Here is a 24,011-nt window from a genome sequence, read left to right on the forward strand (position 1 = left end):
GTGGCCCGTGTCAAACCAGGGGTGTTGTATTATTTGCTGCAGAGTGAGCCTGTGTCTGGGGTCCTGTTTTAGGATGTTGGCGAGCAGATCTCTTACCTGAGCTGACAGGTAAGACGGGATTGCAAACTGGCACGCCAGGATCTGCTGCCTGAGCTCCTTCAGTGTTTCCCCACCAAAAGGGTAGAGGTCGGTGAGCGCGTTGTAGAGACTGACGCCGAAGGCCCAGATATCCAGGGCGGGGGCCCAGATATCCACCGCGCGGTCGTCAGAGTCCTCCTGCAGGAATAGTTCTGGGGCCAAGAAAGCGGGCGTGCCGCACAGGACTTCCATATCGAGGCCAGTGGAGAACCTTACGCTGAGGCCGAAGTCAGCCAACTTGACAGCGCCCCTACCGTTCCCCAGGATGTTGGCCGGCTTCAGGTCTCTGTGCGCCACTCCCTGCCTGTGGCAGTACTGCAGCGCCTCCGCCACCTGTAGGAAGATTCCCCGGGCCTCCTCCTCCCCCAGGGGACCATTAAGTGTGAGGTGGTCCTGGAGAGACCCCCCACGGGCATACTCCATGACCAGGTACAGCGCGTGGTCGGTGTCCACCATCTCCACCATCCGCAGGACGTTCGGATGTTGTAAACTCATCATGATGGCAGCCTCATTGTAGAGGGTCTGCAGAGTGAAGGCGGTGCTCTCGGAGTCTTCTTTCTCCATAATCTTCACTGCCACTTCCGTGCACGTTGGAAAGTGCCAGGCCAGCTTCACCTTGGCAAAGCTGCCCTGGCCAAGGGTCTCCAGAAATGCGAACTGATTCCCGAGGGGCATCTCCTGGGCAGACATGGCAATGAGGTCTCGCTGCCCAGTCAACACCTGACTACTCTAACTAGCAGTGCGCACCAGCAACGCTAGCTAGCACTACTGGCTATACCAATCAAAACAAATCGGGGGTGGGGGAAGGATATAAGAAGGCTCTCTATGCTAGCTCAAAAAACACAAAAACCTAAAACAAACAAAACATCAAAGAAACCAAATGAACAAATAAGTGGGTTAATGAGAATAAAGAAATCAAGAGAAAAAAAGGAAAAGAAAAATCACAAAGGGAAAAAAAAGTAGTAAGCAAGTGGAGGGGAGGGGGAAATCAAACCAACCGAGTATCAAGAATACGCTGAGAAAGCAAGTTACCTGGGAGTCCGCCAACAGGTCACTACCAAAGAGCTTTCTGGGCCTTATGGACAAAAATTGGGGGGCCATCTGGGCCCTTATATACATTTTTTTGCACGTAATGTAACAATGGCTGCCTGTGAGGTCAGAGCAGGAAATGGACCAGTCATGGCTGGGTTTATATCACAGTCATCTCCCCACTTACTGGTGTCAGGAAACATGCTTTTAGGTGGGCTTTAGGGATGAATATTTCCCTTTTTAGAAGTGAAAACCTATGGGATGCTTTAGTGGACTTTTTATTTCAAATGGAACAGTTTGTAATACGTTTGGGCTCCTGAAGACCTTACCGTGTCTCCACACATACTCTTCCCGACCTTTTTCTTTTCATTCAGAATGACCGGTCTCAAGCTGATCTTCCACTTTAACTGACCCTGTGATAGTCTAAGAAGATGTTCTGTTCATAAGACACAATAAAGTACATTATAACGTCTGTGGAGCTGAGAGGAAGATGGCTTTCTTCAAATGTCTCCAAGAGATCTTTCAGATTTCTCAACTCTCCTTGGGACAGGGGCCAAATGGCAGCCCAGCAGTAATTCTCTGCCTTTGAGGCCAATTTGCATGGGCGGTTCTGGGGTGGGCATCCTGAGAACCTCTTATTTGTGCCTGATGTCCACCTTGGTGTCCATGATGTGGGCTGGGTTAGTCTTGAGGCGTTTCATGACATGGGGACTCTGTTGGCGTGGTGGTGCTTCTCTCTCTTTGACTCATGGAAGAAATGACTAAATTAGACACTTAGGGACCAACCATGTGAAGAGTGTTTCTCCTGAAGGCCATGGGTTAATACATTCAAAGTGTTGAAGGAAAATCTTGTCAGCCTAGAATTTTATATCCAGCTCTCTTTCTGCTCATACTTGCATAGAGGAAAGGCCATGTGAGAAGGCAGCAAGATGGCAACTGTCTACTGGCCAGGAAGAGAGACCTACGTGGAAACCAGTCATCTTGGTCTTGGACTTGTCATCTTCAGAACTGTGAGAAAATACATTTCTATTGTATTAATTCATTGCTGTGTGGTGCTGTGGTTGTGGTAGTGCATGTAGACTAATACTGACTGGGGTACTAAAGCTGGTGCTACTGTCACAGGCACCTAACAATGTGGAAGTGGGTTTAGAATAGATGATGACTGGAAGACTTCTGAGTTATATGCCCATAAAGAATATTTGAGATATATGTATGTTAATGGTGATTATGAACATGTCCTAAATTGCTAGAGGAAAATGCTATTGGAAGCTGGAGGAAAGGGGGTCTTTGTTATCAAGCGGCTAGAAATGACAGCAGTGGCTGAACCTCGCTGTCATATTTTTCTGGAAGGTAGAACTGGGAAACAATGAAATTATGTATTCCACTGAGGATAGTTCTAAGTGAAGTGCTAAACAAGTGACTTGGCTTCTTTTCAGTGTTTACAGGAAAATGTAAGAGAGAAATAAATGGAAGGAAGTGGTAAGCCAAAAGGAACCGTAGCTTCATATTTGAACATTCCTCATTCTATTCATACGGCAAAAAGGAGAAAGTGTGTTCTCAAGTGAATTCCCAGGATGAGAATGGACACTCACTGTAAGGAGATTGTCTGTACAGGTAAGCATCCGTTTCAGCCGAAGCCAGGAAATGAGATGGGATTGTGCGAGCACAGATACTGTTAGAGTGGACCAAAGGGAACAGATCCATGATGAAATGAAAAAAGGATTTTCTACTGGGATTCTACAGAACAGAACCCAAGAGTTTCTTGGTGGTGAACATGCTTTATTGTTCAATAAAAGGGAAGAAAACCCTAAAAATAGTTTGGTGATCATCAAAGCTTTCTTTCTCAACATGGGTTCAGGGGCATGGCTCTTTCATCCTTAGTTCCAGAGGGTGGTGCTCCCTCCTCAGATCTCTGGCATAGGATCATCAGAAAGAGCCTCCCTCATTGATTTGGAGGGCAGAGCATCCAGCCAATTAGAGTTCTTCTGTTGGTAAGATCAAGTGGAACTTGCCTTACTAGAGTCTGGACTTGCTTGGGATATGTCACCATTTTTTTTCCATCTGATTTTCCTCCTTTGGGATTGAAAATATCTATCCTATGCCTGTATCCCCACTGCATACACCTGATTTTGATGTTTCGATGAAACTTTGGTCTGAGGATTGTCGCTTTAATGGGTTAAGACAGTTGTGCCTGTTGGGATGGGCTGAGCGTATTTTCTATGTAAGAAGTGATGTGGCTGGGTCCGGAACTCAGAGGCCGTCTGGTTTTCCGCAACAGAAGGACTTGAATTTGGGGACAGCAGAGGGCAAAATGTTATGAACTATACTGTGCTCCTCAGTGCCCAAATTCATATGCTGAAGCCCTATCCTGTAGTCAAGCTGTTTTGGATCAAGGGGTAATGAAGTTGAAATGTAGTTCAATGGGAGGGATCCTAACTTGACATGACACATGGCTAGTGTCCATCTCAAAAGAGGAGAGACACCTGGATAGGCATGTACAGATGAAAGGGCATGGAAGAATACCATGAGAAGGTGGCCATCTGCCAAGGAGAGACATCATGAGAAACCAAACCTGCTGACACCTTCCTCTTGGGCTTCTGTTCTCCAGAACTGTGAGAAACCTAATTTCCACTTAAATTTCTACCCTTACTTTGTGGTATTTTGATATAGCAGCCCAAGCAGACTAATACTTAAACCTGTGCTATGTTCATAGCTTATGAGCATAGCAAGTAAAACATCAAGTTTTAAAGCACATTGACAAATAAAAAACATCTATCCACCAAAACTCTTTGAAAATGAGGGAGAAATTAAGTCATTCCCAGATACAGAAGTTGAGTGTGTTTGTTACCACTGGAGCCGCCCTACGTGATGGGAGTCCTTCAGTTTGGAAAGGAAGGTCATGGGACAGGAACTAAAGCTGTATGAAGAAATCAAGATCTTGGGTAATGTCAAATAATGAACAGTTGCACAAGCTAGTACTAGTTTTTATTTTGAACATGATTTAAGAGGCTAATGTATTAAAAACACAATTATGGGACCAGCAGTTAGTGTAATGGCTATGTCGCTGGACTCCCACGTAGTCGAACGCGGTTTGTGTCCTGGACCCGGTGGCTTAAAACTCACACTGGGCATGTGTGTGTGTGTGTGTGTGCCCAAGATCCTGAGAGGAGAATGGAGGAGAAGGGATTGTGGCGTGGCCATCCCCCCTGGGGGGTGATTTCTCGCTTTCTGTCTCTCTGTCTCTCTCTCTCTCTGTCTGGCGAGCGCACGCACCCTATAGCAAAAACCTCTCAAAAAAAAAAAAGAAAGAAAAAAAATCAATTATTAGCTAATGCTTTGAGCACATAATGCGTGCAGATGTAATTTGGTGACATCAGTGACTGAAAGGGGGCGGGGCCTTAGCTGTCTAGGAGCCAAGTTTTTATAGGTATAAACTGGTATAAATTCACATCAGAGTTGTATGTCATTAGAGTGTTAACTATAATGCCTAGAGTAACCACAGAGAAAATAGCTATTAAAAAGACAGAAAAGGAAATGAGAAAGAAGTTCACACACCTCACCATGAAAGTATAACTAAACATAAAAGAACACAGAAGTGCAAAATGAGGGACAAAGGAGCTGTCAAGCACGTAGAAAATAAATAGAAAAATGAGAGAAGTAGGTTCTTTCTTGCTGGTGGTTATTTTAAATGTAAAAAAATGAAACTCTCGGGAACCAGCAGTGGTTAAAAAACCCAGTGGCTTAAAAAACTCACGCCGGGCGCGTGTGCGTGCGTGCCCAAGATCCCGAGAGGAGAATGGAGGAGAAGGGATTGTGGTGTGACCATCCCCCCTGGGGGGTGATTTCTCGCTTTCTGTCTCTCTGTCTCTCTCTGTCTGTCTGGCGAGCGCACAAGCCCTATAGCGAAAACCTCTCCCCCCCCCAAAAAAAATGAAACTCTCTACTCAGGGGACAGAGATTGGAAGAATGGACAGAGAAACACAATTCAATTCCATGTTGCCTACAAAAGACTCACTTTAGCTCCAAAGAGAAAAATGTTGGACATGAAAATGGTATGTTATAATGATATATATTAAATTGAATGCAAAATAAATAAAATAGATACATTTTTAAATTAAAAAAGAAAATATGGATAGAATATATTCCAAGCAAACTGTAATGACACACAGTGATTGAATGTAAAAAAAAAGTGTGTATTTTTCCAGAGTTGAAATATAAGATATTTTAAAAACTTAATAAATAAATGATAGAGAACTAGGGCAGAGACACAGAGGAGCTGCTCGTAGCCACGTAAACTCACGCAAACTCTTCCGGAAGAGCAGTTAGGCAGTAACAACGACACCTGAACAGAACACACGTTCTGTGGCCCAGCAGACCCACCCCTAGGCGTACACCGAAGAGAAATACCAAAGTGTGTTCACCAGAAAGAAAGCAAGCAGCTGTTCAGGGCGGCAGAGCAGAGTACAACCCCCATGTGGAAGGAAACCAGATGGCCAGGGTGGCCTATGGGTCAACCTGTTCCTGTATGTGCACACATGGAGTAACTCTACAAATACCGATAAAGGATCTACAACATGCAGAATATGAGGAATCTCATGAAATCTATCAACTATCTTTGTTTTTAAAGAGATTTTTGCTATAGGGTGTGTGCCTTGGTGAAGAGATAGAGAGAAAGCGAGAAATCACCTCCCAGGGGCATGGCCATACCACAATTCCTTCTCCTTCATTCTCGGGATTCTGGGTATACACACACATGCATCTGGCTGAGTTTTAAGTTGCCAGGTCTGAGGCTCAAACCATGGTCGACTACATGGGAGTCCAGTGACATACACCACCTGCTAGTCCCTGTTCATCACAATTCCTCTTCCTCCGCCTCCTAGCTAGGAAGACAGGCGTGTCTACCACATCCAGCTCTTTACGTATTACCTTTTCAGACTGGGCCTCTCTGATTGTCTATAAGCCACCAAGACTATGGTCATTTCTAACAGCGGCCTGAACAGACCAAAGCAGACTGCTCTTCACTGTGTGCTCAGATACAGGAAGCTGTAGCATGATTTATAAGAGCACTAATGACATTCAGAAATGCTCCATCCCCCCCTGGCCCTGTCACTTATAAACATGTCAGTTCCTAATACCACTGTCTTGTAAGATAAGATTTCACTGTGCCAATTTTGAGGAGACCTGAACATTCATACCATAACCAAAAAATGATGCCCTTTCTCTGCTATAGGGTAAGTGTGAGGCCCAGCTCATGGGCCTCAACCAAGCAGCCCCTTCACTAACTGGGAGTTAAGGTTCCATCTCCAGTTCTGTTTCCCTGAGGCTGAGTTCCAGCCCAATGAGCCTCAGTTTCCTCATTCGTATGTTGAAGTGGTTGGACCAGAATAAGCACATCAAAATAGATGAGGGCCCATGGGATCGGCAGACTTTTTCCAGTATCTCCAAGACTTAACAAAGCCAATTTTACTCTGTAAAGACAAGCAGCCTGAAACACCAAGTTTCTTGACTTTATTTTGAATTAGTCAACATGGTGACCTTTGTTAGTCATCTAATCAATAATCAGGTCACTGCTGAGGTTAGTCATGTGATCATTGACGTATGCGGCCAGATCTGTGCCAGACACTGGGCTCAATCATGGCTCCTGAAGGGCAGAGGCCTGCTTGGAGGGGAAGGATGAACTGACCAGGGATCCTTGGGAAGACTGAAATATGAACTGTGCTAACAGTCAGTTAGCACTGTGAAAACAAAGGAGTTGGAGAAAGGAACCTGACCAGTGTGGACTGAAGGAATAGCATCCGGAGGAAAGATGCTGAGACCGAAGTACGCTGGAGCCTGAAGGATGAGTTAGAGCCACCAGTTGAAGGTTGGGCAAGCAGAGCCCATTTCTTGCAGATGGAATATAAGGGCCTGGGGCAGGTAGGCAGGCAGGAGCTAGATGACTCTGGACAGAGAGGAGAGGGCCAGAGTGGCTGGAGCTTACATACCGTGGGGAGTGTGGCCAGGGAGTGCCTGACTTTATAGGGCACGCTGAGGATTAGGAAGCATGTTCAGGTTGCTTTAGCTTGGCTGTGATATGATCATATTTAGTTGTGTCCTTGAATTCAGAAAACTGATTTTTTCCACAAATTTTTGATATTGGAATTCTAGCTTTTCAGACACTGAGCTGCTTGCAGTACACATCATCCCTGGCATCCTCCATCGTATGAATCTGAGATTACAAACTGCTAGCAACACAGCCAGGTCTGGATAGAGACGTGAGGCAGCCCACTGAGCTCACTGTCATCCCCGTGACTGTGTCTGCCTGAGCAGCTGCACAGACGCCCAGGTGAAACACACACCTAAGCACCGTGACGAGTAGCCCTAAGTCCAGGTTGAATAGACATGTTAAGTGTGTGAGTGGCCACCATCTGCCACACGAGTGACATTATAATGTGGTATGCAAGGGGAGAGATTTAAAGGTGGGATCTCTGAACGTGGGTGGAGAGAAAAGGATTAGAAAGGGTCATTGTTGGCAAAGAAGACACTCTAAAATGCCAACTCAGATTTGTTTAGTCAAAACATCTAAGATGGCCATGACTTTAAACAGAGCTGGGGTGTTAGAAATGGAGACACACAGAGCTTATACGTGAGTGATCTCTGAGTTCTGCTCCCAGATTCTGAGACTGTTGGGTGGGGCTGTGTTGCAGAAAACCAGACGGCTGGGGAACAAAAAGACAGCACTCGGGAGAGACAGGGGTAACTCTTTAACACGTCGGCAGGCACAGAGGAGTTAACACCCGAAAATCTCCGGCCCTGCCTGGGGGTCGAGCGCAGTCTTTTCTCAGGAAGTTTGGGGAGGGGCGGTTTCCAGTGGGCCGAGGGGTAGCCTATTAAGAAGCAGCAGCCCATCTGGAAGATGTAGCCCAGAGTTTGTTCTCAGGAATAAAAGGTCAGATAAGTAGGGTGTTCAGCTTTTCAAGGTCTTGGATTGTTTTATCACTTCAGAGGGGGAGAGGAGGAGGCAGAGAACTCACAGAGGCACAGAGGCCGGGAATGGCAGCAGTCAGCCTTGGGCTCTTCTGAGTTCTGGGCCCAGCCCTGGGCTACTCTGAGTTCTGGGCCCAGCCACAGCCACGTCAACTGTCCATGTGCAAGTCCCTGTGGGAAGCTACCATCTCCTATATTACCAGTCCCTGACTCATACTTTGACTTAAGACTCGACAGGGAGCTCTTATGCTACCAGAGCTACAGGGGCAGGTAACCAGGACAGGCCATGGGATTCTCAGTTTCCATTCTCAGGGTGCCTCAAGGTCACTATCTGTCCCTAGGTGGCTCACTGCCCTGTCAGCAGCTTCCCTGTTCTTTTTATTATAGAATGTACAGAGGTGAGATAGGCACTTTCTTTTTTCTTTATTAAGAAAGGTATTTTTTGGGGGGGGGTAGGAGAGATTTTTGCTTTAGGATACATACACTCACTGGAGAGGCAGAAAGAGACAGAGACAGAAATTAGAACATCTCTACCGCCCCATGCCACTCCAACCCCCAGAGGGAATGGCCATGCCACAATCCCTTCTCTTCCATTCTCCTCTTGGGATTTTGAGCATGCGTGCACATGTGCCTGGCGTGAGTTTCAAGCCTCTGTGTCTGGAATCGAATGCACTCAACCCTGTGGGAGTCCAGTGATGTAACCATGACACCATCTGCTGGTCCCTAGACACTTTCTCGAGATCCCAGCCCTTACCTTTTACATCCCAAGCCCATCCCATGACTGGTGGTGGGGCTCATAACGAGAGCCAGGCACTATTTGGGTGGGATTTTCCTTGTCCAGTGCGTCTAGATGCCTGCCTGCTGGTCCCTGAGCAATAGGATTCCATGAGGTAATAAGCGAGTTCCTCTTCCTCCCCCTCCTATGTGTCTTCCTTCAACCCTACCTAGCAACTTGTGGACGCTGGGTGATCAGATCCAACACCTGTGTTGGTTTTTGTCTGACACTCATGAAGAACTACAGATGTGGATACAGAGAGGGGATAGCAAAGCAGAGTTCATTAAGAGAGACAAAGAAGAACACCACTCCCAAGCAGCATGGGATCCTGAATGGGTTGCCAGAGAGGAGCTGAAAGAGAGGGGTTTTTATCTAGCAGTCTGAGCGATGGGCTGCCTCTCTGACAAGGAACTGGGCCAATAGGCTGGCTCTCTGATAAAGAAGGCTTAGAAAATAGTTACATATCATCAGAGTGATTAACTACCCTATTCTCATGGGATCAGTAGAACATAGTGTTCTGCATTTTTTTGGGCTTAGAAAATAGTTACAGATCATCCGAGTGATTAACTACCCTATTCTCATAGGATCAGTAGAACATAGTGTTCTGCATTTTTTTGTTAAAATAAAGTCACTAAATTGAAACTCTTGCCCTTAGGTACAATTGCTTTGAGTCCCAAAGCAGCTGGCTTCTGGCTGTGAAAACTTAGCTACTGTGACTGCTTCTTGGTCTTACCCTGTGTGCTTCCAAGCCCCATCTTCTGTCTTATTAGTGAGGAGTCATACTTTTTTTAGAGACATGTAAAAGGGGTGTATATTGTACATTAACCAGACTATAGCAGAAAAGCACAGAGACGTCATTAAAAAGAAAAGCACAATGACTTTCTTTTGGGGCCCTTCCCTAGCTACCTGTGATTAGAGTCTTAACTCCTGTCTCATTAGGATGGCTGCATTTGAATTTGTGTACCTGCCCCTTTATAATTCTCTGACAAATTCTTCCTAATGTGCCTTGTTGTCACACCCAGTGGGAAAGGCAAGGTGTAGGAAAGGCAGGTTAGTTTACAAAAAAGGACACTGAGACCCTGGGACACATAATTTCTGGATTTTCTGGTTCTTTCATGCCGCTTAAATATACACCTAAAGCAAACGAGCCTTAGAATGTCCAAGAAGGAAGTCAGGTAAACCGCTGAGCCAGTAATGGAAAAGCCAACTGCCAGCATCGCCAGCCTTCCGATTGAGCGCTGGGACAGGCTCCCCCTGCTGCCTCAGATGCAGGGTCCTGAGCAGAGAGAAGACCCCAGGGCAAGAGGAGATGGGACAGGGTCCTGTGCCTATCCTGGCTGGCTGCCTGTCTTCTGATGCTGTTTCTCAGCACTTTCTCATTTGCTCTGGGGTGTTTTCAGTCCTCCCAGCTACCTTGGGGGAATAGAGTCTCCTCCCGCTGCACAGGGCTCAGGTGAGCAAGATAGGGGATCAAGCTAGCGCCTGAGGGTGAGGTGGGAGGATCCTCAGATAGATGCAGGCCAGCTTTCGAGCATTCACAGGTCAAGCAAAGGTGGCTTAATCTTATCTCCAGGTGCATTTCTTGTTCTGTTCTCGAGTGAGCGCTCAGAGCAGAGGCTTTTGTAAGAAAGTGATAAACGGACTCTGCGTCTCCCATCTCCCCAGCAGTGCTGTGGCAGTGGGGAGAGGATTTCCACGCAGATCCAGTGAATGAGGAAAGCTGTTTGCCTAGTGACCTCTCCTGCAGGAGGGGAAGCCTGGGATGGAGCCAGCACTGCAACAACCTCCCCAGACCTTGCGCTCTGAATGTCTTCTTCCCCTCGGTCACATGTTGAAACCTCACCACCCGCAAGATGATGGTAGGAGGAGGTGTGAGGACTTTGCGCTGCGATTGGTTCATGGAAGCAGATCCCTTGTGAATGGGTTTAGTGTCCTTACCCAAGAGGTTGCACAGAGAACCCTCATTTCCTCTGCCAGGTGAGGACAAGCAGAAGGTACCTTCCATGAGTCACACAGCAGAACACTTTGATCTTGGACTTCTCAGCCTCCAGAACTATGTGTAATATGCACTTATTGATGGTATTTTGTTACAGCACTTGAGCAGACTGGGACGTGTAACCATGAGCGCTTACGATGCAGCCAGGACCGTGTGTCAGCATCGTGATCTTTGGGAAGTGCTGAGTTAAGCACAGAGTGAGTATCCCTTATCTAAAGGCTTGAGGTGAAGAAGCATTTTGTATTTTAGATTTTGGAATATTTGCATGTACATAATGAGATGTTTTGGGGGTGAGAACCAAGTCTAAGCACAAAATCTATTTAACTTTGACATACACTTTAGATAGATAGGCTGATGGGTTTTTAAACAATGGTTTTGTATTGCAAACATTAAAAAGAAATACTATAGGGCATGTGCACTTGCAAGAGAGAAAGAGAAAGAGAGAGGGGAAAAGTGAGAAAGCATCCTCTGGGTGGGGGGATGGCCAAGCCACGGTTTCTTCTCCTTCATTCCTTTCTTGGGATTTTGGGCACGCACGCACACATGCCGGACATGTTTTTCAAATGTCTGGGACTCAAACTATGCAGTCAGCTGTGTTGGAACCAGCCACCTTAACCACCAAGCTGTCTGGCTGAGCCTGCATTGCAGAATTTTGACTGGGACCCATTGCAGGGGTCAAGGTGAATTTTCTTTTCATGGTATCATGCTGGTGCTCAAAAAGTTTCAGATTTTGAAGCACCTCAGATTTGGGATTTTCAGGTTAGGGATGCCCAAATCTGAAAACCATGTGGAAATAATCTCTTACTTTATTAAAAGATGTGTATTTCTCAAAAGAGATTTTCCAAAGCAGGGATGAGCAGGCAGAGACCAGAATATTTTAGGGCAGTGAGCCCCGTCGGTATGACAGTGTGCTGGTGGGTGTGGAGCAGTATACACTGTCCCAACCCATGCGCTGAGCTCTGAGTGACTGTGATGTCATTGCAGGCTCGCCCAGTGTGACACACTCAGGTGGGGTTGTTAATACTGGGGGAGGCTCTGGGCGCCTGTGTGGTGGGAAGGGGTATGGAAGAACGCTATACTTTCCCACTCACTCTTGTAGTGCAACTAAACAAACTCATTAAAAATTAATTTCACCTGTTTCTTTTTCTCATGACAATTTGACCATGAAAATGGGGCTGGCATTATATTTATTCCGTACACACCTGCACCCACCTGCACTATCAAGGTCCCCCTCAAGGTGATGCGTTTGTTGCAATGAGTGAATCTACATTAGCTACTCATCACCACCCAAAGTCCATAGGTTACTTTAGGGCTCACACTTGGTGTATTGCCAGAGAGGAGCTGAAAGAGAGGGGTTTTTATCTAGCAGTCTGAGCGATGGGCTGCCTCTCTGACAAGGAACTGGGCCAATAGGCTGGCTCTCTGATAAAGAAGTGGGCTTAGAAAATAGTTACAGATCATCCGAGTGATTAACTACCCTATTCTCATAGGATCAGTAGAACATAGTGTTCTGCATTTTTTTGTTAAAATAAAGTCACTAAATTGAAACTCTTGCCCTTAGGTACAATTGCTTTGAGTCCCAAAGCAGCTGGCTTCTGGCTGTGAAAACTTAGCTACTGTGACTGCTTCTTGGTCTTACCCTGTGTGCTTCCAAGCCCCATCTTCTGTCTTATTAGTGAGGAGTCATACTTTTTTTAGAGACATGTAAAAGGGGTGTATATTGTACATTAACCAGACTATAGCAGAAAAGCACAGAGACGTCATTAAAAAGAAAAGCACAATGACTTTCTTTTGGGGCCCTTCCCTAGCTACCTGTGATTAGAGTCTTAACTCCTGTCTCATTAGGATGGCTGCATTTGAATTTGTGTACCTGCCCCTTTATAATTCTCTGACAAATTCTTCCTAATGTGCCTTGTTGTCACACCCAGTGGGAAAGGCAAGGTGTAGGAAAGGCAGGTTAGTTTACAAAAAAGGACACTGAGACCCTGGGACACATAATTTCTGGATTTTCTGGTTCTTTCATGCCGCTTAAATATACACCTAAAGCAAACGAGCCTTAGAATGTCCAAGAAGGAAGTCAGGTAAACCGCTGAGCCAGTAATGGAAAAGCCAACTGCCAGCATCGCCAGCCTTCCGATTGAGCGCTGGGACAGGCTCCCCCTGCTGCCTCAGATGCAGGGTCCTGAGCAGAGAGAAGACCCCAGGGCAAGAGGAGATGGGACAGGGTCCTGTGCCTATCCTGGCTGGCTGCCTGTCTTCTGATGCTGTTTCTCAGCACTTTCTCATTTGCTCTGGGGTGTTTTCAGTCCTCCCAGCTACCTTGGGGGAATAGAGTCTCCTCCCGCTGCACAGGGCTCAGGTGAGCAAGATAGGGGATCAAGCTAGCGCCTGAGGGTGAGGTGGGAGGATCCTCAGATAGATGCAGGCCAGCTTTCGAGCATTCACAGGTCAAGCAAAGGTGGCTTAATCTTATCTCCAGGTGCATTTCTTGTTCTGTTCTCGAGTGAGCGCTCAGAGCAGAGGCTTTTGTAAGAAAGTGATAAACGGACTCTGCGTCTCCCATCTCCCCAGCAGTGCTGTGGCAGTGGGGAGAGGATTTCCACGCAGATCCAGTGAATGAGGAAAGCTGTTTGCCTAGTGACCTCTCCTGCAGGAGGGGAAGCCTGGGATGGAGCCAGCACTGCAACAACCTCCCCAGACCTTGCGCTCTGAATGTCTTCTTCCCCTCGGTCACATGTTGAAACCTCACCACCCGCAAGATGATGGTAGGAGGAGGTGTGAGGACTTTGCGCTGCGATTGGTTCATGGAAGCAGATCCCTTGTGAATGGGTTTAGTGTCCTTACCCAAGAGGTTGCACAGAGAACCCTCATTTCCTCTGCCAGGTGAGGACAAGCAGAAGGTACCTTCCATGAGTCACACAGCAGAACACTTTGATCTTGGACTTCTCAGCCTCCAGAACTATGTGTAATATGCACTTATTGATGGTATTTTGTTACAGCACTTGAGCAGACTGGGACGTGTAACCATGAGCGCTTACGATGCAGCCAGGACCGTGTGTCAGCATCGTGATCTTTGGGAAGTGCTGAGTTAAGCACAGAGTGAGTATCCCTTATCTAAAGGCTTGAGGTGAAGAAGCATTTTGTATTTTAGATTTTGGAATATTTGCATGTACATAATGAGATGTTTTGGGGGTGAGAACCAAGTCTAAGCACAAAATCTATTTAACTTTGACATACACTTTAGATAGATAGGCTGATGGGTTTTTAAACAATGGTTTTGTATTGCAAACATTAAAAAGAAATACTATAGGGCATGTGCACTTGCAAGAGAGAAAGAGAAAGAGAGAGGGGAAAAGTGAGAAAGCATCCTCTGGGTGGGGGGATGGCCAAGCCACGGTTTCTTCTCCTTCATTCCTTTCTTGGGATTTTGGGCACGCACGCACACATGCCGGACATGTTTTTCAAATGTCTGGGACTCAAACTATGCAGTCAGCTGTGTTGGAACCAGCCACCTTAACCACCAAGCTGTCTGGCTGAGCCTGCATTGCAGAATTTTGACTGGGACCCATTGCAGGGGTCAAGGTGAATTTTCTTTTCATGGTATCATGCTGGTGCTCAAAAAGTTTCAGATTTTGAAGCACCTCAGATTTGGGATTTTCAGGTTAGGGATGCCCAAATCTGAAAACCATGTGGAAATAATCTCTTACTTTATTAAAAGATGTGTATTTCTCAAAAGAGATTTTCCAAAGCAGGGATGAGCAGGCAGAGACCAGAATATTTTAGGGCAGTGAGCCCCGTCGGTATGACAGTGTGCTGGTGGGTGTGGAGCAGTATACACTGTCCCAACCCATGCGCTGAGCTCTGAGTGACTGTGATGTCATTGCAGGCTCGCCCAGTGTGACACACTCAGGTGGGGTTGTTAATACTGGGGGAGGCTCTGGGCGCCTGTGTGGTGGGAAGGGGTATGGAAGAACGCTATACTTTCCCACTCACTCTTGTAGTGCAACTAAACAAACTCATTAAAAATTAATTTCACCTGTTTCTTTTTCTCATGACAATTTGACCATGAAAATGGGGCTGGCATTATATTTATTCCGTACACACCTGCACCCACCTGCACTATCAAGGTCCCCCTCAAGGTGATGCGTTTGTTGCAATGAGTGAATCTACATTAGCTACTCATCACCACCCAAAGTCCATAGGTTACTTTAGGGCTCACACTTGGTGTAGTTCTATGGACTTGGACAGACATAAAATGACATCATTCACCCTTTCAGTTTCCTACAGAATAGTGTCACTGGCCTAAAATTCCTCTGTGCTTTGCATATCCAGCCCTTTTTCTCCTCTTCCATCATTCTTATATTAATTTTACAGTTTGACAGTCTAGGCATGGGAAAGTTGCTGAGATAATACAGGGGAATTCTGTATGCCTTCATGCAGCTTCCCCTTACGATGACGTCTTCCTGAGAAGCCAGCTCTGCTCCGTATACAGTCCAGTCCCTGACTCATCTTTGCAGCTGTGTCACGAGGTGTTCATGGCAGGATCTGGGTCTGAACCATCTCGGGAACCCAGTGAAGCTCAGCACATACCCAATGTGGGTTTCCAGAGAAGAAACAGCTTGTGCAAAAACCCGGAGGAGGGGGGGAATCTGGGACAAACCAACAATTCTATGTGTGTCATTTAAGGTGCAGGGTGGTGGGGATTGGTGAAAAGGTCCACGGTGGTAGATTATGGAGGACCCTGAAATCCACGAAGGACCTGGGACTTGCCCTGAAGGGGATGAGAGCCAGGCATGGATATGATGGAGAGCAACACCAGCTGACCACACATCAGGCGGTGAAGCATAAAGAAAACCAACGCAGGGGGCAAAGAGAATGACACCCCTAAGTCCAGCCAGCTTCTTGTTCCCCTGGCCCTGCTCTCAGGGACAAGGAGAACCTTCTCTTGACTGCTCAGGCTCCAACCATCCTCAACCTCCGCAGGTTAAGTCTGTGCCCACAGCATGGCTGGCTGTGCACGCAGGCCAGGGCCTTCCTTGAATGTCCCTTAGGTCCCTTAGGAACCCAAGAGACAGCTCCCCAGTGGGTTTCTGCTACCACAGACTGATGCCCAGGGTGGGAATCCCAGGTGCCTGGGAGTCTACAACTGGGCTTAGGAAAGCCACCTTTTGTGCCATCCTCCGAGACTCCTGTCTCTTGCCATAAGTCCTTCCTCTGATCCCCAGGATGTGTGGCTCACCTTGGAGCAGACTTTGGAAAAGTTCAGTTGGCTGGAGAACCCCTACCTTGGTCAGGCCTCTGAGAGAGGGTGGTCCATGCAGTGTTATAGAAAGGAGAGAATGAACCAGCGTGTGGCCTGGTAGTTAAGGTGACTGGATCCCACACGGCTGGCAAGACAGTTCTATTCCTGGGTCCAGTGGCTTGAAAAACACATGTGCCCATGAGCTGCAGGGGAGCCGCACCATGCCGCTCCTCTGACTACTCCTACTCTAATGCCAAACACTGGGGATACCTTTATCCTCCCGTGAGCCTCTTGGCGTCGTTAGCACAGGCCAGTGTGTTCCTGCAGTTCCCAGTGTTCCCCTGAAGTGTTAAACAGGTGATGTCAGAGCAGGGAGGTCAGATACGGCACCTGCATTTCTGCCCTGCAGAGGGCTTGAGCCTGACCTCTTCAGAACCTCTTGTAGTTGTGAGTCACCTGGACAATTAGTTGAAGTCACTTTTTTTTCCTTTTTTTTTTGGCTGATAACAGTACTTTATTGATGGTTTGTGATCCCTCCCTTCTGCAGTGGTCTGGGATGGAAACTGTCAAGGAGGGGAGCTTCTCAGTGTGGTGGGGACTGAGCGGGAGCAGGGCCTCCCCAGCAGCTGAGGGCCTCTTCCTCATGCTCACGCTGGGGCTGGTGGTCGGGAGCTCTACTCCTTGGAGGCCATGTGGACCATGAGGCCCACCACCCTGTTTCTGGAACCAGAGATATTGTCGTACCATGAAATGAGATTTACGAAGATGTCATTGAGGGCAATGCCAGCCCCAGCATCAAAGATGGAGTGGGTGTCGCTGTTGAAGTCGCAGGAGACGACCTGGTCCTCAGTGTAGCCCAGGATGCCCTTCAGGGGGCCCTGTGACGCCTGCTTCACCACCTTCTTGATGTCATCGTATTTGGTAGCTTTCTCCGGGCAGCAGGTCAGGTGGGGGTGGGGACACGGAAGGCCATGCCGGTGAGCTTCCCGTTCAGCTCCGGGATGACCTTGCCCACAGCCTTGGCAGTCCCGGTCAATGCTGGGATGATGTTCTGGGCAGCCCCACAGCCACCACGCCACAGCTTCCCCGAGGGGCCGTCCACAGTCTTGTGGGTGGCAGTAATGGCGTGGACTGTGGTCATAAGTCCTTCCAAGATGCCCAAGTTGTCGTGGATGACCTTGGCCAGGGGGGCCAAGCAGTTGGTGGTGCAGGAGGCATTGCTGACAATCTTTTGTCTCTCACTTTCGGTGGTAATTATATGATTACACATTTGTCAGAACTTATCAACTTGCATGCTTAACACTGGAAATTTTCTTAATTTTTTTAATAAGGCTTTTCCATTATAGTGGAATTCAATGGGAGAAAACGAACTATGGTAAAATTGAAAAAAAAGGCTGTATTATGTTTTTATAACAAGAAATATTTATGGGGGCCAGCACGTGGTGTCACGGTTAAGGACACCGGACTCCCACATGGTCAACTGCAATTCAAGTCCTAGACTTGGCGGCTTGCTTTCTCACTTTCCTTCTCTCTCTCAATCTGTTCCTCTCTGGTCAAATTAAAATAAATGAATGAATGAATAAATAAATAACATAAAGTTCATTAAAATAATTTAAAAAATAAAAAGGATTGTGGCATGATCACACACCATTGAAGCCAAGCACCATTGAGGGGATGCTTTGCTCTCTCTCTCTCATCTCACATGCATGCTCCCTCTGGTAATGAAAAAAAAATTGATGTAAATTATACCTCAAAAAAACTGATGAATAAACAAAATAAGAATAAAGCTAATAGAGAAAAAATGGAATTATAATAATGTAATTCATTTAAACAAATATCAGAAAAGAGATAAAGAGGAGCAATTCATAGACACCCCTCCTACATACAAAACAAATAGCAAGATGGCAACTTAAACCCACTACATTAATAATTCAATATAAATTGACTAAATACACTAAAGATTGTTAAGGTATGGTGATTATAAGCTGCATGGTAGACCTAGGTTTGGTTCCCAGGCCACCCAGAACTTCCAGATATGGCAGCATATGCCCGTAACCCTAAGTAATTGGTTATAAGCTGCATGGTAGATGTAGGTTTGGTTCCCAGGCCACCCAGAACTTGCACTTGGCAGCATATGCCCGTAACCCTAAGTAATTGGGCTTTGGGGGATCAACAGGGTGAATCTGCCACATATGCCTATCTCTGTGTCTATTTCTTCCTCCCTATCCCCTCCTTCTTCCCTTCTCTCATAAAGGAAAAAAGTGATTCTCGAAATAGATTTTAAAAATCAAGAGTCTGTTTTAAAACATAAGTTGAAAGTGACCAGCAGTTTGCGTAATGGCTATGTCGCTGGACTCCCATGTAGTTGACCATGGTTCGAGTCTTGGACCTGGTGGCTTAAACTTACGCTGGGCGCGTGTGCGTGCGTGCCCAAGATCCCGAGAGGAGAATGGAGGAGAAGGGATTGCAGTGTAGCCATCCCCCCTGGGGGGTGTTTTCTCACTTTCCGTCTGTCTCTCTGTCTTTCTGGAGAGCGCACGCGCCCTATAGCAAAAACCTCTCAAAAGAAAAGGAAAAAAAACATAAGTTGAAAGAAAAAGGATGGGAAAAGATGTACCAGGCAAAAGGTAAGAATAAGAAAGCTTGTGTGGTTCTATTAATTCTAAAGTAGACTTAAAGACAATGCTATTAGAGATAGAGAAATATTCCATAATGATAAAAGGGTCACTTCAGTAGGAAGACACAATTCTAGTTGTTAATATACCCAATACAAATATGTGAAGCAAAAAGTGATGAAAAGGGAGAAATAGACAAATCCACATCATAGTTGGATATTTTACCACACCCTATTTGTAATTGATACTAACAGACAAAAAAATCAATGATATAGAATATTGGTTGTTTATAAAATTCTTCTCTATCCGAAGGGTATGGAGATAGTATGTTATGTTAAAAACTTGATTCTTTTGCCTTTCACATTTAAATGTGTAGTACACCTGGAACTGGTTTATATGAAATTAGGCAAAGATTTACATTCCTTTTCCCCATTTGGATGTGTGATTTTTTTCACACCATTGTGTGATTATATTATATTTAAAAACCTCGAGTCCTTATGTGTATGTTCACAGTTCTGGCTTCCTTTTTTATTTGGCCTGTTTTGCCTTTGTGACCAAAGCATACTGTCTCAGTTAGTGTTAAAAATAGGTTTTACATTCTGGCAGGGAACATTCTATTTTGTTTTTCCTCTTCTCAAGTAGTTTGTTATTGTTGGTCCTTTGCGTTTATTTTCTATGTACACGATCATGTGTTAAATGACTTTTCTCTCCAGTATTTATACCTTTATTTTGTCGTTATGTTGCATTGGCCAGTCTCCCCAATAAAGCACTAAGTAATAAAAGTGATGATATCAAGCATCCTTGTCTTATTCCTAATCTTAAAGGAAATTCTTTGGCATTTTGCATAGTACTTTATATTTGCCGTAGATATTTTGTTCAGTAGGCTTTAACAAGTATGCTCCCTTGTAGTCCTATAGTAAAAATCTTAAAAAAAAAAAAAAAAAAATCCTTCATGGTTTAGCCCTGTTGTTACAAGTATAAGAATTTCCATCTTTTCAAAGTCAGAATAATATTTCTCTCTCTCTCTCTGTCTCCGTGTGTGTGTGTATGTATGTATGTATCATCTCACGTTTTGCTTATCAGTTGAGGGACAGTTGGGTTGCGTCTGCCTTCTAACTATTGTGAACAATGGTGCTATGAACATGGGTGTGCAAATACTTAAGATCATGCTTTCATTTCTTTTGTGTATATACCCACAAGTAGAACTGGAAATGGTATGGCAATTTAATTTTTCATTTTCTGAGGAAATGTCATACTGTTTTTCTCAGTGGCTGCACGATTTTACATTCTTATGAGCAGCGCACAAGTGTTACAGTTCCTCATCCTGACCAACACTTGCTATTTTTTTTTTTTAAAAAGTTTCCATCCTAATGAGTGTAAAGCAGTATCCTATTGTAGTCTTGATTTGCATTTCCAAAATGATTAATGATGTTGAATATTTTTCTGTGCTTACTGTCCACTTGTGTATCATCTTTGGAGAAAAGCCTATGCAAGTCCTTCGCACATGTTTGCACTGGATTGGAGTTTTCTTCTGCTCCTCCTCCCTCTCCTCTTTCTCCCCCACTTCCTTCTCTTCCTCTTTCTTCATGACAGAGGATGAAAGAAAAAGAAGAGAGAAATAAGCACTCTCCATGAGGTCTGTTCATGCCACAATCCTCTTCCTCCAGTCTTCCAGCCTATTAGATCCAGGGCACTTGTGCACACGCTCAGTGTGTTTCAAACTGATGAGGCTGGGGGTTTGAATCTTGGTCACTATGTGGTACCCAGCTTTTATTTATTTACTTATTTATTTTTGAGAGGTTTTTGCCATAGGGCGCGTGCGGCTCGCCAGACAGACAGAAACAGAGAGAAAAAGCGAGAAATCCCCCCCCCCCCCCCCGGGGTGGGGCGATGGTCATGCCGCAATCCCTTCTCCATTGTCCTCTTGGGATCTTGGGCATGCACGCACACGTGCCCGGTGTGAGTTTTAAGCCACTGGGTCCGGGATGCGAACCGCGGTCCACTACATGGGAGTCCAGCGACATAGCCACTACGCTAACTGCTGGCCCCGCACCCAGCTTTTCTTGAGCAGCACATTACCTCTGCACTGTTGAACAAATCTCCCTGCCCCAATTTTTTTTTTTATATATTTGTTTAATTTTAGAAATTCTCTACATAGTCTGGATAATAATTCCTTATCAGATATATGACTCACAAATATTTTTTCCTATATCATGAGTTGCCTTTTTACTCTGTCTTTTGATATATCAAAATATTCCTTTTTATGACATCCAATTTGTTTATATTTTTGTTGTCTGTTCCTTTGGTGTTATATTCAAGAAATCATTGCCAAGTTCAATGTTGTGAAGCTTTTGTCCTGTTTTCTTTTAGGAATTTGTTATTTTAACTCTTACATTTAGGTCATTGATCCATTTTAGGTGAATTTTTGTGTATGGTATCAGGTAAAGATGCAACTTCATTCTTTTGCATTTGGATGTCTGATTTTTCCAGCACCATTTATAGTGCCAATATCACACTGTTTTGATTACTGTAACTTTGTAGTAAGTTTTGAAGTCAGGAAGCATGAATCCTCTAGTTTTGTTCTTTTTTGAGGTTATTTTGGCTATTTGCAATTCTTTGACATTCTACATGCATTTTAGGATGGATTTTTCTACTTTTGTAAAAACATCACTAAGATTTGAAAGAGATTTTGGGGACCAGCAGGTGGCGTGGTGGTTAAGGCGCTGGACACTCCCACACGGCCGACCAGGGTTCAAGTCCTGAATCTGGTGGCTTGCTTTCTCACTTCCTCTCACTCTCACCCTCTATCCCTCTCCCTCTTTCTCTCTCTGGTAAAACTAAAAAATGAATGAATAAAATAAAATAATTATTGAAAAAAAAAGAAAGACTCTGTTGAATCTACAGATTTCTTTGGATAGTATCGACATTTTAACAATATTAAGCCTTCCAATCCATGAACATGAATGTCTTTCTATTATGTTTTATTTATTTCAGCAATGTTTTGCACTTTTTTATTGTACAAGTTTTTCATTTAATTTCTTTCTTTATTATTATTATTTATACATTCAATCACCATGTATCATTTAGCTTGTAAAGAGAATTTACCCAACATGAAATACACCTTAGACTAGTCCAGTTGAAAATACTACACGTCATCAACAGATAAACAATTTCTATATCCCTCAAATGTTGTACCTCTATTTTTTTCTCCTGAATTTGCTCCCCTACATTCTGTCTCCCACCCTCCTTCCACACTATCTCCAATGTCCATAACTATTTTCTTGTTTAGTTCTAAATGTTTTTTAAATTTTTAAAATTTTACATTTATTCACTGTATATGAGTTTTCCTACTCAAAATACACTGTATATTGGTTCAATCAAAGATATTACCATACATGTTATCATCAACAAATAATTTTCCATTTCTTGTTGCTTATATATTTTGCTTTTCCCCCCCTTGATTCCTCCCTTTTACCTCTGCCATTTCCCACCCTCCTCCCACAATGCCTCTGGTATCTACAGTTGCTTTCCTTGCAATTTTTTTTGCACATTTTATTGATTCACAAAAGATCTTAATCTAAACTTTTTTTGAGAGGTTTTTCACTATAGGGCCCGTGGGCTCGCCAGAAAGACAGAGAGACAGAGAAACAAAAAGCGAGAAATCACGCCCAGCCCTGCTTTCCCGGGAACAGAGGCCGAGGATAACCATGGGCAGCGTCCGGCTCCCAGCGTCCTGAGCGTCCCTACTGACAGCCCAGCAGTTATATCGCGAGAGGACAGTCCGGGTCCGCAGAAGGCACAAACTTCCCTTTTCCCAGCCCGCGGTTCTGCCGGTCAAATTCCGGGGTGCGGAGGTGGCTTCCCGGTGCCGCCTCTAATCGCTCAGGGGTCCACCCCACTTCACACCGTTATGGAAGAGCCCCGGGGTCCGGAAAGTCGCGCGAGCCTAGCGCTCGCCCAGGCCCACTTCGACAAGGGCGAGTACGCGGAGGCCGAGGCGTTGTACTCCGCTTTCATTCGCCAGTGCGCCTGTGCGGCCTCGGTCGGCGCGAAGCCGCGGAGGTAACTATCGCGAGAAGTGACGCAGCGGCGTCCGCCTCGGTGGGTGTGTGGCGGGGGGGGGCCAGCGCTCGCTCGTCTTCACCCGGCCCAAGGACCGGGCAGGCGGATGTTTGTCTTCCCAGGAAGGTCGAGGCGAGGCCTAGGACGAGGGCGGCGTTGAGCTCGCGGAACGAGCGCGCCGACGTGGGCGCTCCGGGCCGAGCCCCGTCTCGCAGCCGGCGTCCGCCTTTCGCCTTCCTCTGATCCCGCGGGGCTGGGGCTTTCCCACTCGTTCTAACAGTCGGACCGTCGGAGACCTGGGGCAGGAACATAGCCCGGCTGGGTAGGGCCCTGCCGGGGCTCGGGGACACAGCACCGTGACTCCGGCCTCAAGGGCTGAGCGAGGACTTTTTTCTTTGGAGAGGTTTTGACTATAGGGCGCGTGCGCTCCCCAGACAGAGACAGAAAGCGAGAAATCCCCCCCCCCCCCAGGCGGGATGGCCACACACCCAGCAATCCCTTCTCCACTCTCCTCTTGGAATCTTGGGCATGTTTAAACCACCGGGTCCGGGACTCGAACCGCGGTACACTATGTGGGAGTCCAGTGACAGCCATTACGCTAACTGCTGGTCCCAGCAAGGGCTTTTTGCCTTGTTTTCCGCTTGCTGTGCAAAACATCTAAATATATGGAAAAAAGCACAATGAAGCCAGCGATTTATCACTCAAGGAAGCACCAGTTCAATGGACTTACTCGTCCACGGATATTTCAGAATGGCTGGAACAGTCAAGTTTCTTTACGCAGACAGGCCCAGCCTCGTGCGTTGGGGTAGCACACTGAACTGACGTGCTGATAGCTGCATGGTTAACCGTGGGGTCAGATCCCTGCTCAGCCTGAAAAATACCCCAGGCCCAGCTGGTGCCCAGAACCCTAAGGAGCTGGAGGTCTGGAGAAGGGGCTATCCGTGAGAATTGAACACTATGGAAGGGCAGTGAGGGCCAGAAAGCCATGGCGGACCTTGTAACGGGACTCTAGTGGGAGTGCTGCTCAGGCGCAGGCATAGGTGCACACGTTTTATATCATGAATTAAAAAAAAAACCCAATTATCACATAGTTCCTTAATAACAAATGACCAGGTAGTGCTAGAAGTTTCCTGGTAAGATGTTTTATTGTTAATCTGTTTTTTTTTTTTAAAGAATTTTTTTTTTATC

The 24,011-nt window shown here is 45.9% G+C and overlaps 3 protein-coding genes and 1 long non-coding RNA gene across 4 annotated transcripts in view; 2 read left to right on the forward strand and 2 right to left on the reverse strand.

Annotated features, from left to right (window-relative positions):
• LOC102472413 (MAP/microtubule affinity-regulating kinase 4-like) overlaps positions 1-1,208 on the reverse strand; it is a 2,363-nt gene extending 1,155 nt beyond the window's left edge. The window contains exons 1-2 of the mRNA XM_006167682.1: positions 1,171-1,208; positions 6-816 (exon numbers count right to left, since the gene is read on the reverse strand). Coding sequence (XP_006167744.1) covers positions 6-813 — 808 coding nt within the window. The 5' untranslated portion in view covers positions 814-816; positions 1,171-1,208. The remainder of the gene's footprint in view (positions 1-5; positions 817-1,170) is intronic.
• Positions 1,209-13,694: 12,486 nt separating this feature from the next.
• Positions 13,695-16,508, forward strand: LOC114005926 (uncharacterized). The gene is made up of 3 exons (XR_003547714.1): positions 13,695-13,787; positions 13,904-14,003; positions 15,345-16,508. It is a non-coding gene; the product is annotated as an uncharacterized LOC114005926 (long non-coding RNA).
• Positions 16,509-16,799: 291 nt separating this feature from the next.
• LOC102498628 (glyceraldehyde-3-phosphate dehydrogenase-like) lies at positions 16,800-17,519 on the reverse strand. The gene is given in 2 exon segments (XM_014583866.2): positions 16,800-17,095; positions 17,098-17,519. Coding segments are annotated over 2 exon segments (594 nt in total). The 5' UTR covers positions 17,417-17,519; the 3' UTR covers positions 16,800-16,820.
• A 4,857-nt stretch (positions 17,520-22,376) lies between these two features.
• Positions 22,377-24,011, forward strand: part of TTC32 (tetratricopeptide repeat domain 32) — a 10,044-nt gene continuing 8,409 nt past the window's right edge. The window contains exon 1 of the mRNA XM_006167674.2: positions 22,377-22,823. Within this exon, the coding sequence (XP_006167736.2) occupies positions 22,672-22,823 (152 nt within the window). The 5' untranslated portion in view covers positions 22,377-22,671. The remainder of the gene's footprint in view (positions 22,824-24,011) is intronic.

The sequence above is a fragment of the Tupaia chinensis genome, unplaced genomic scaffold, assembly GCF_000334495.1.
Source record: "Tupaia chinensis unplaced genomic scaffold, TupChi_1.0 Scaffold144952_1, whole genome shotgun sequence".
Lineage (NCBI taxonomy): Eukaryota > Metazoa > Chordata > Mammalia > Scandentia > Tupaiidae > Tupaia > Tupaia belangeri.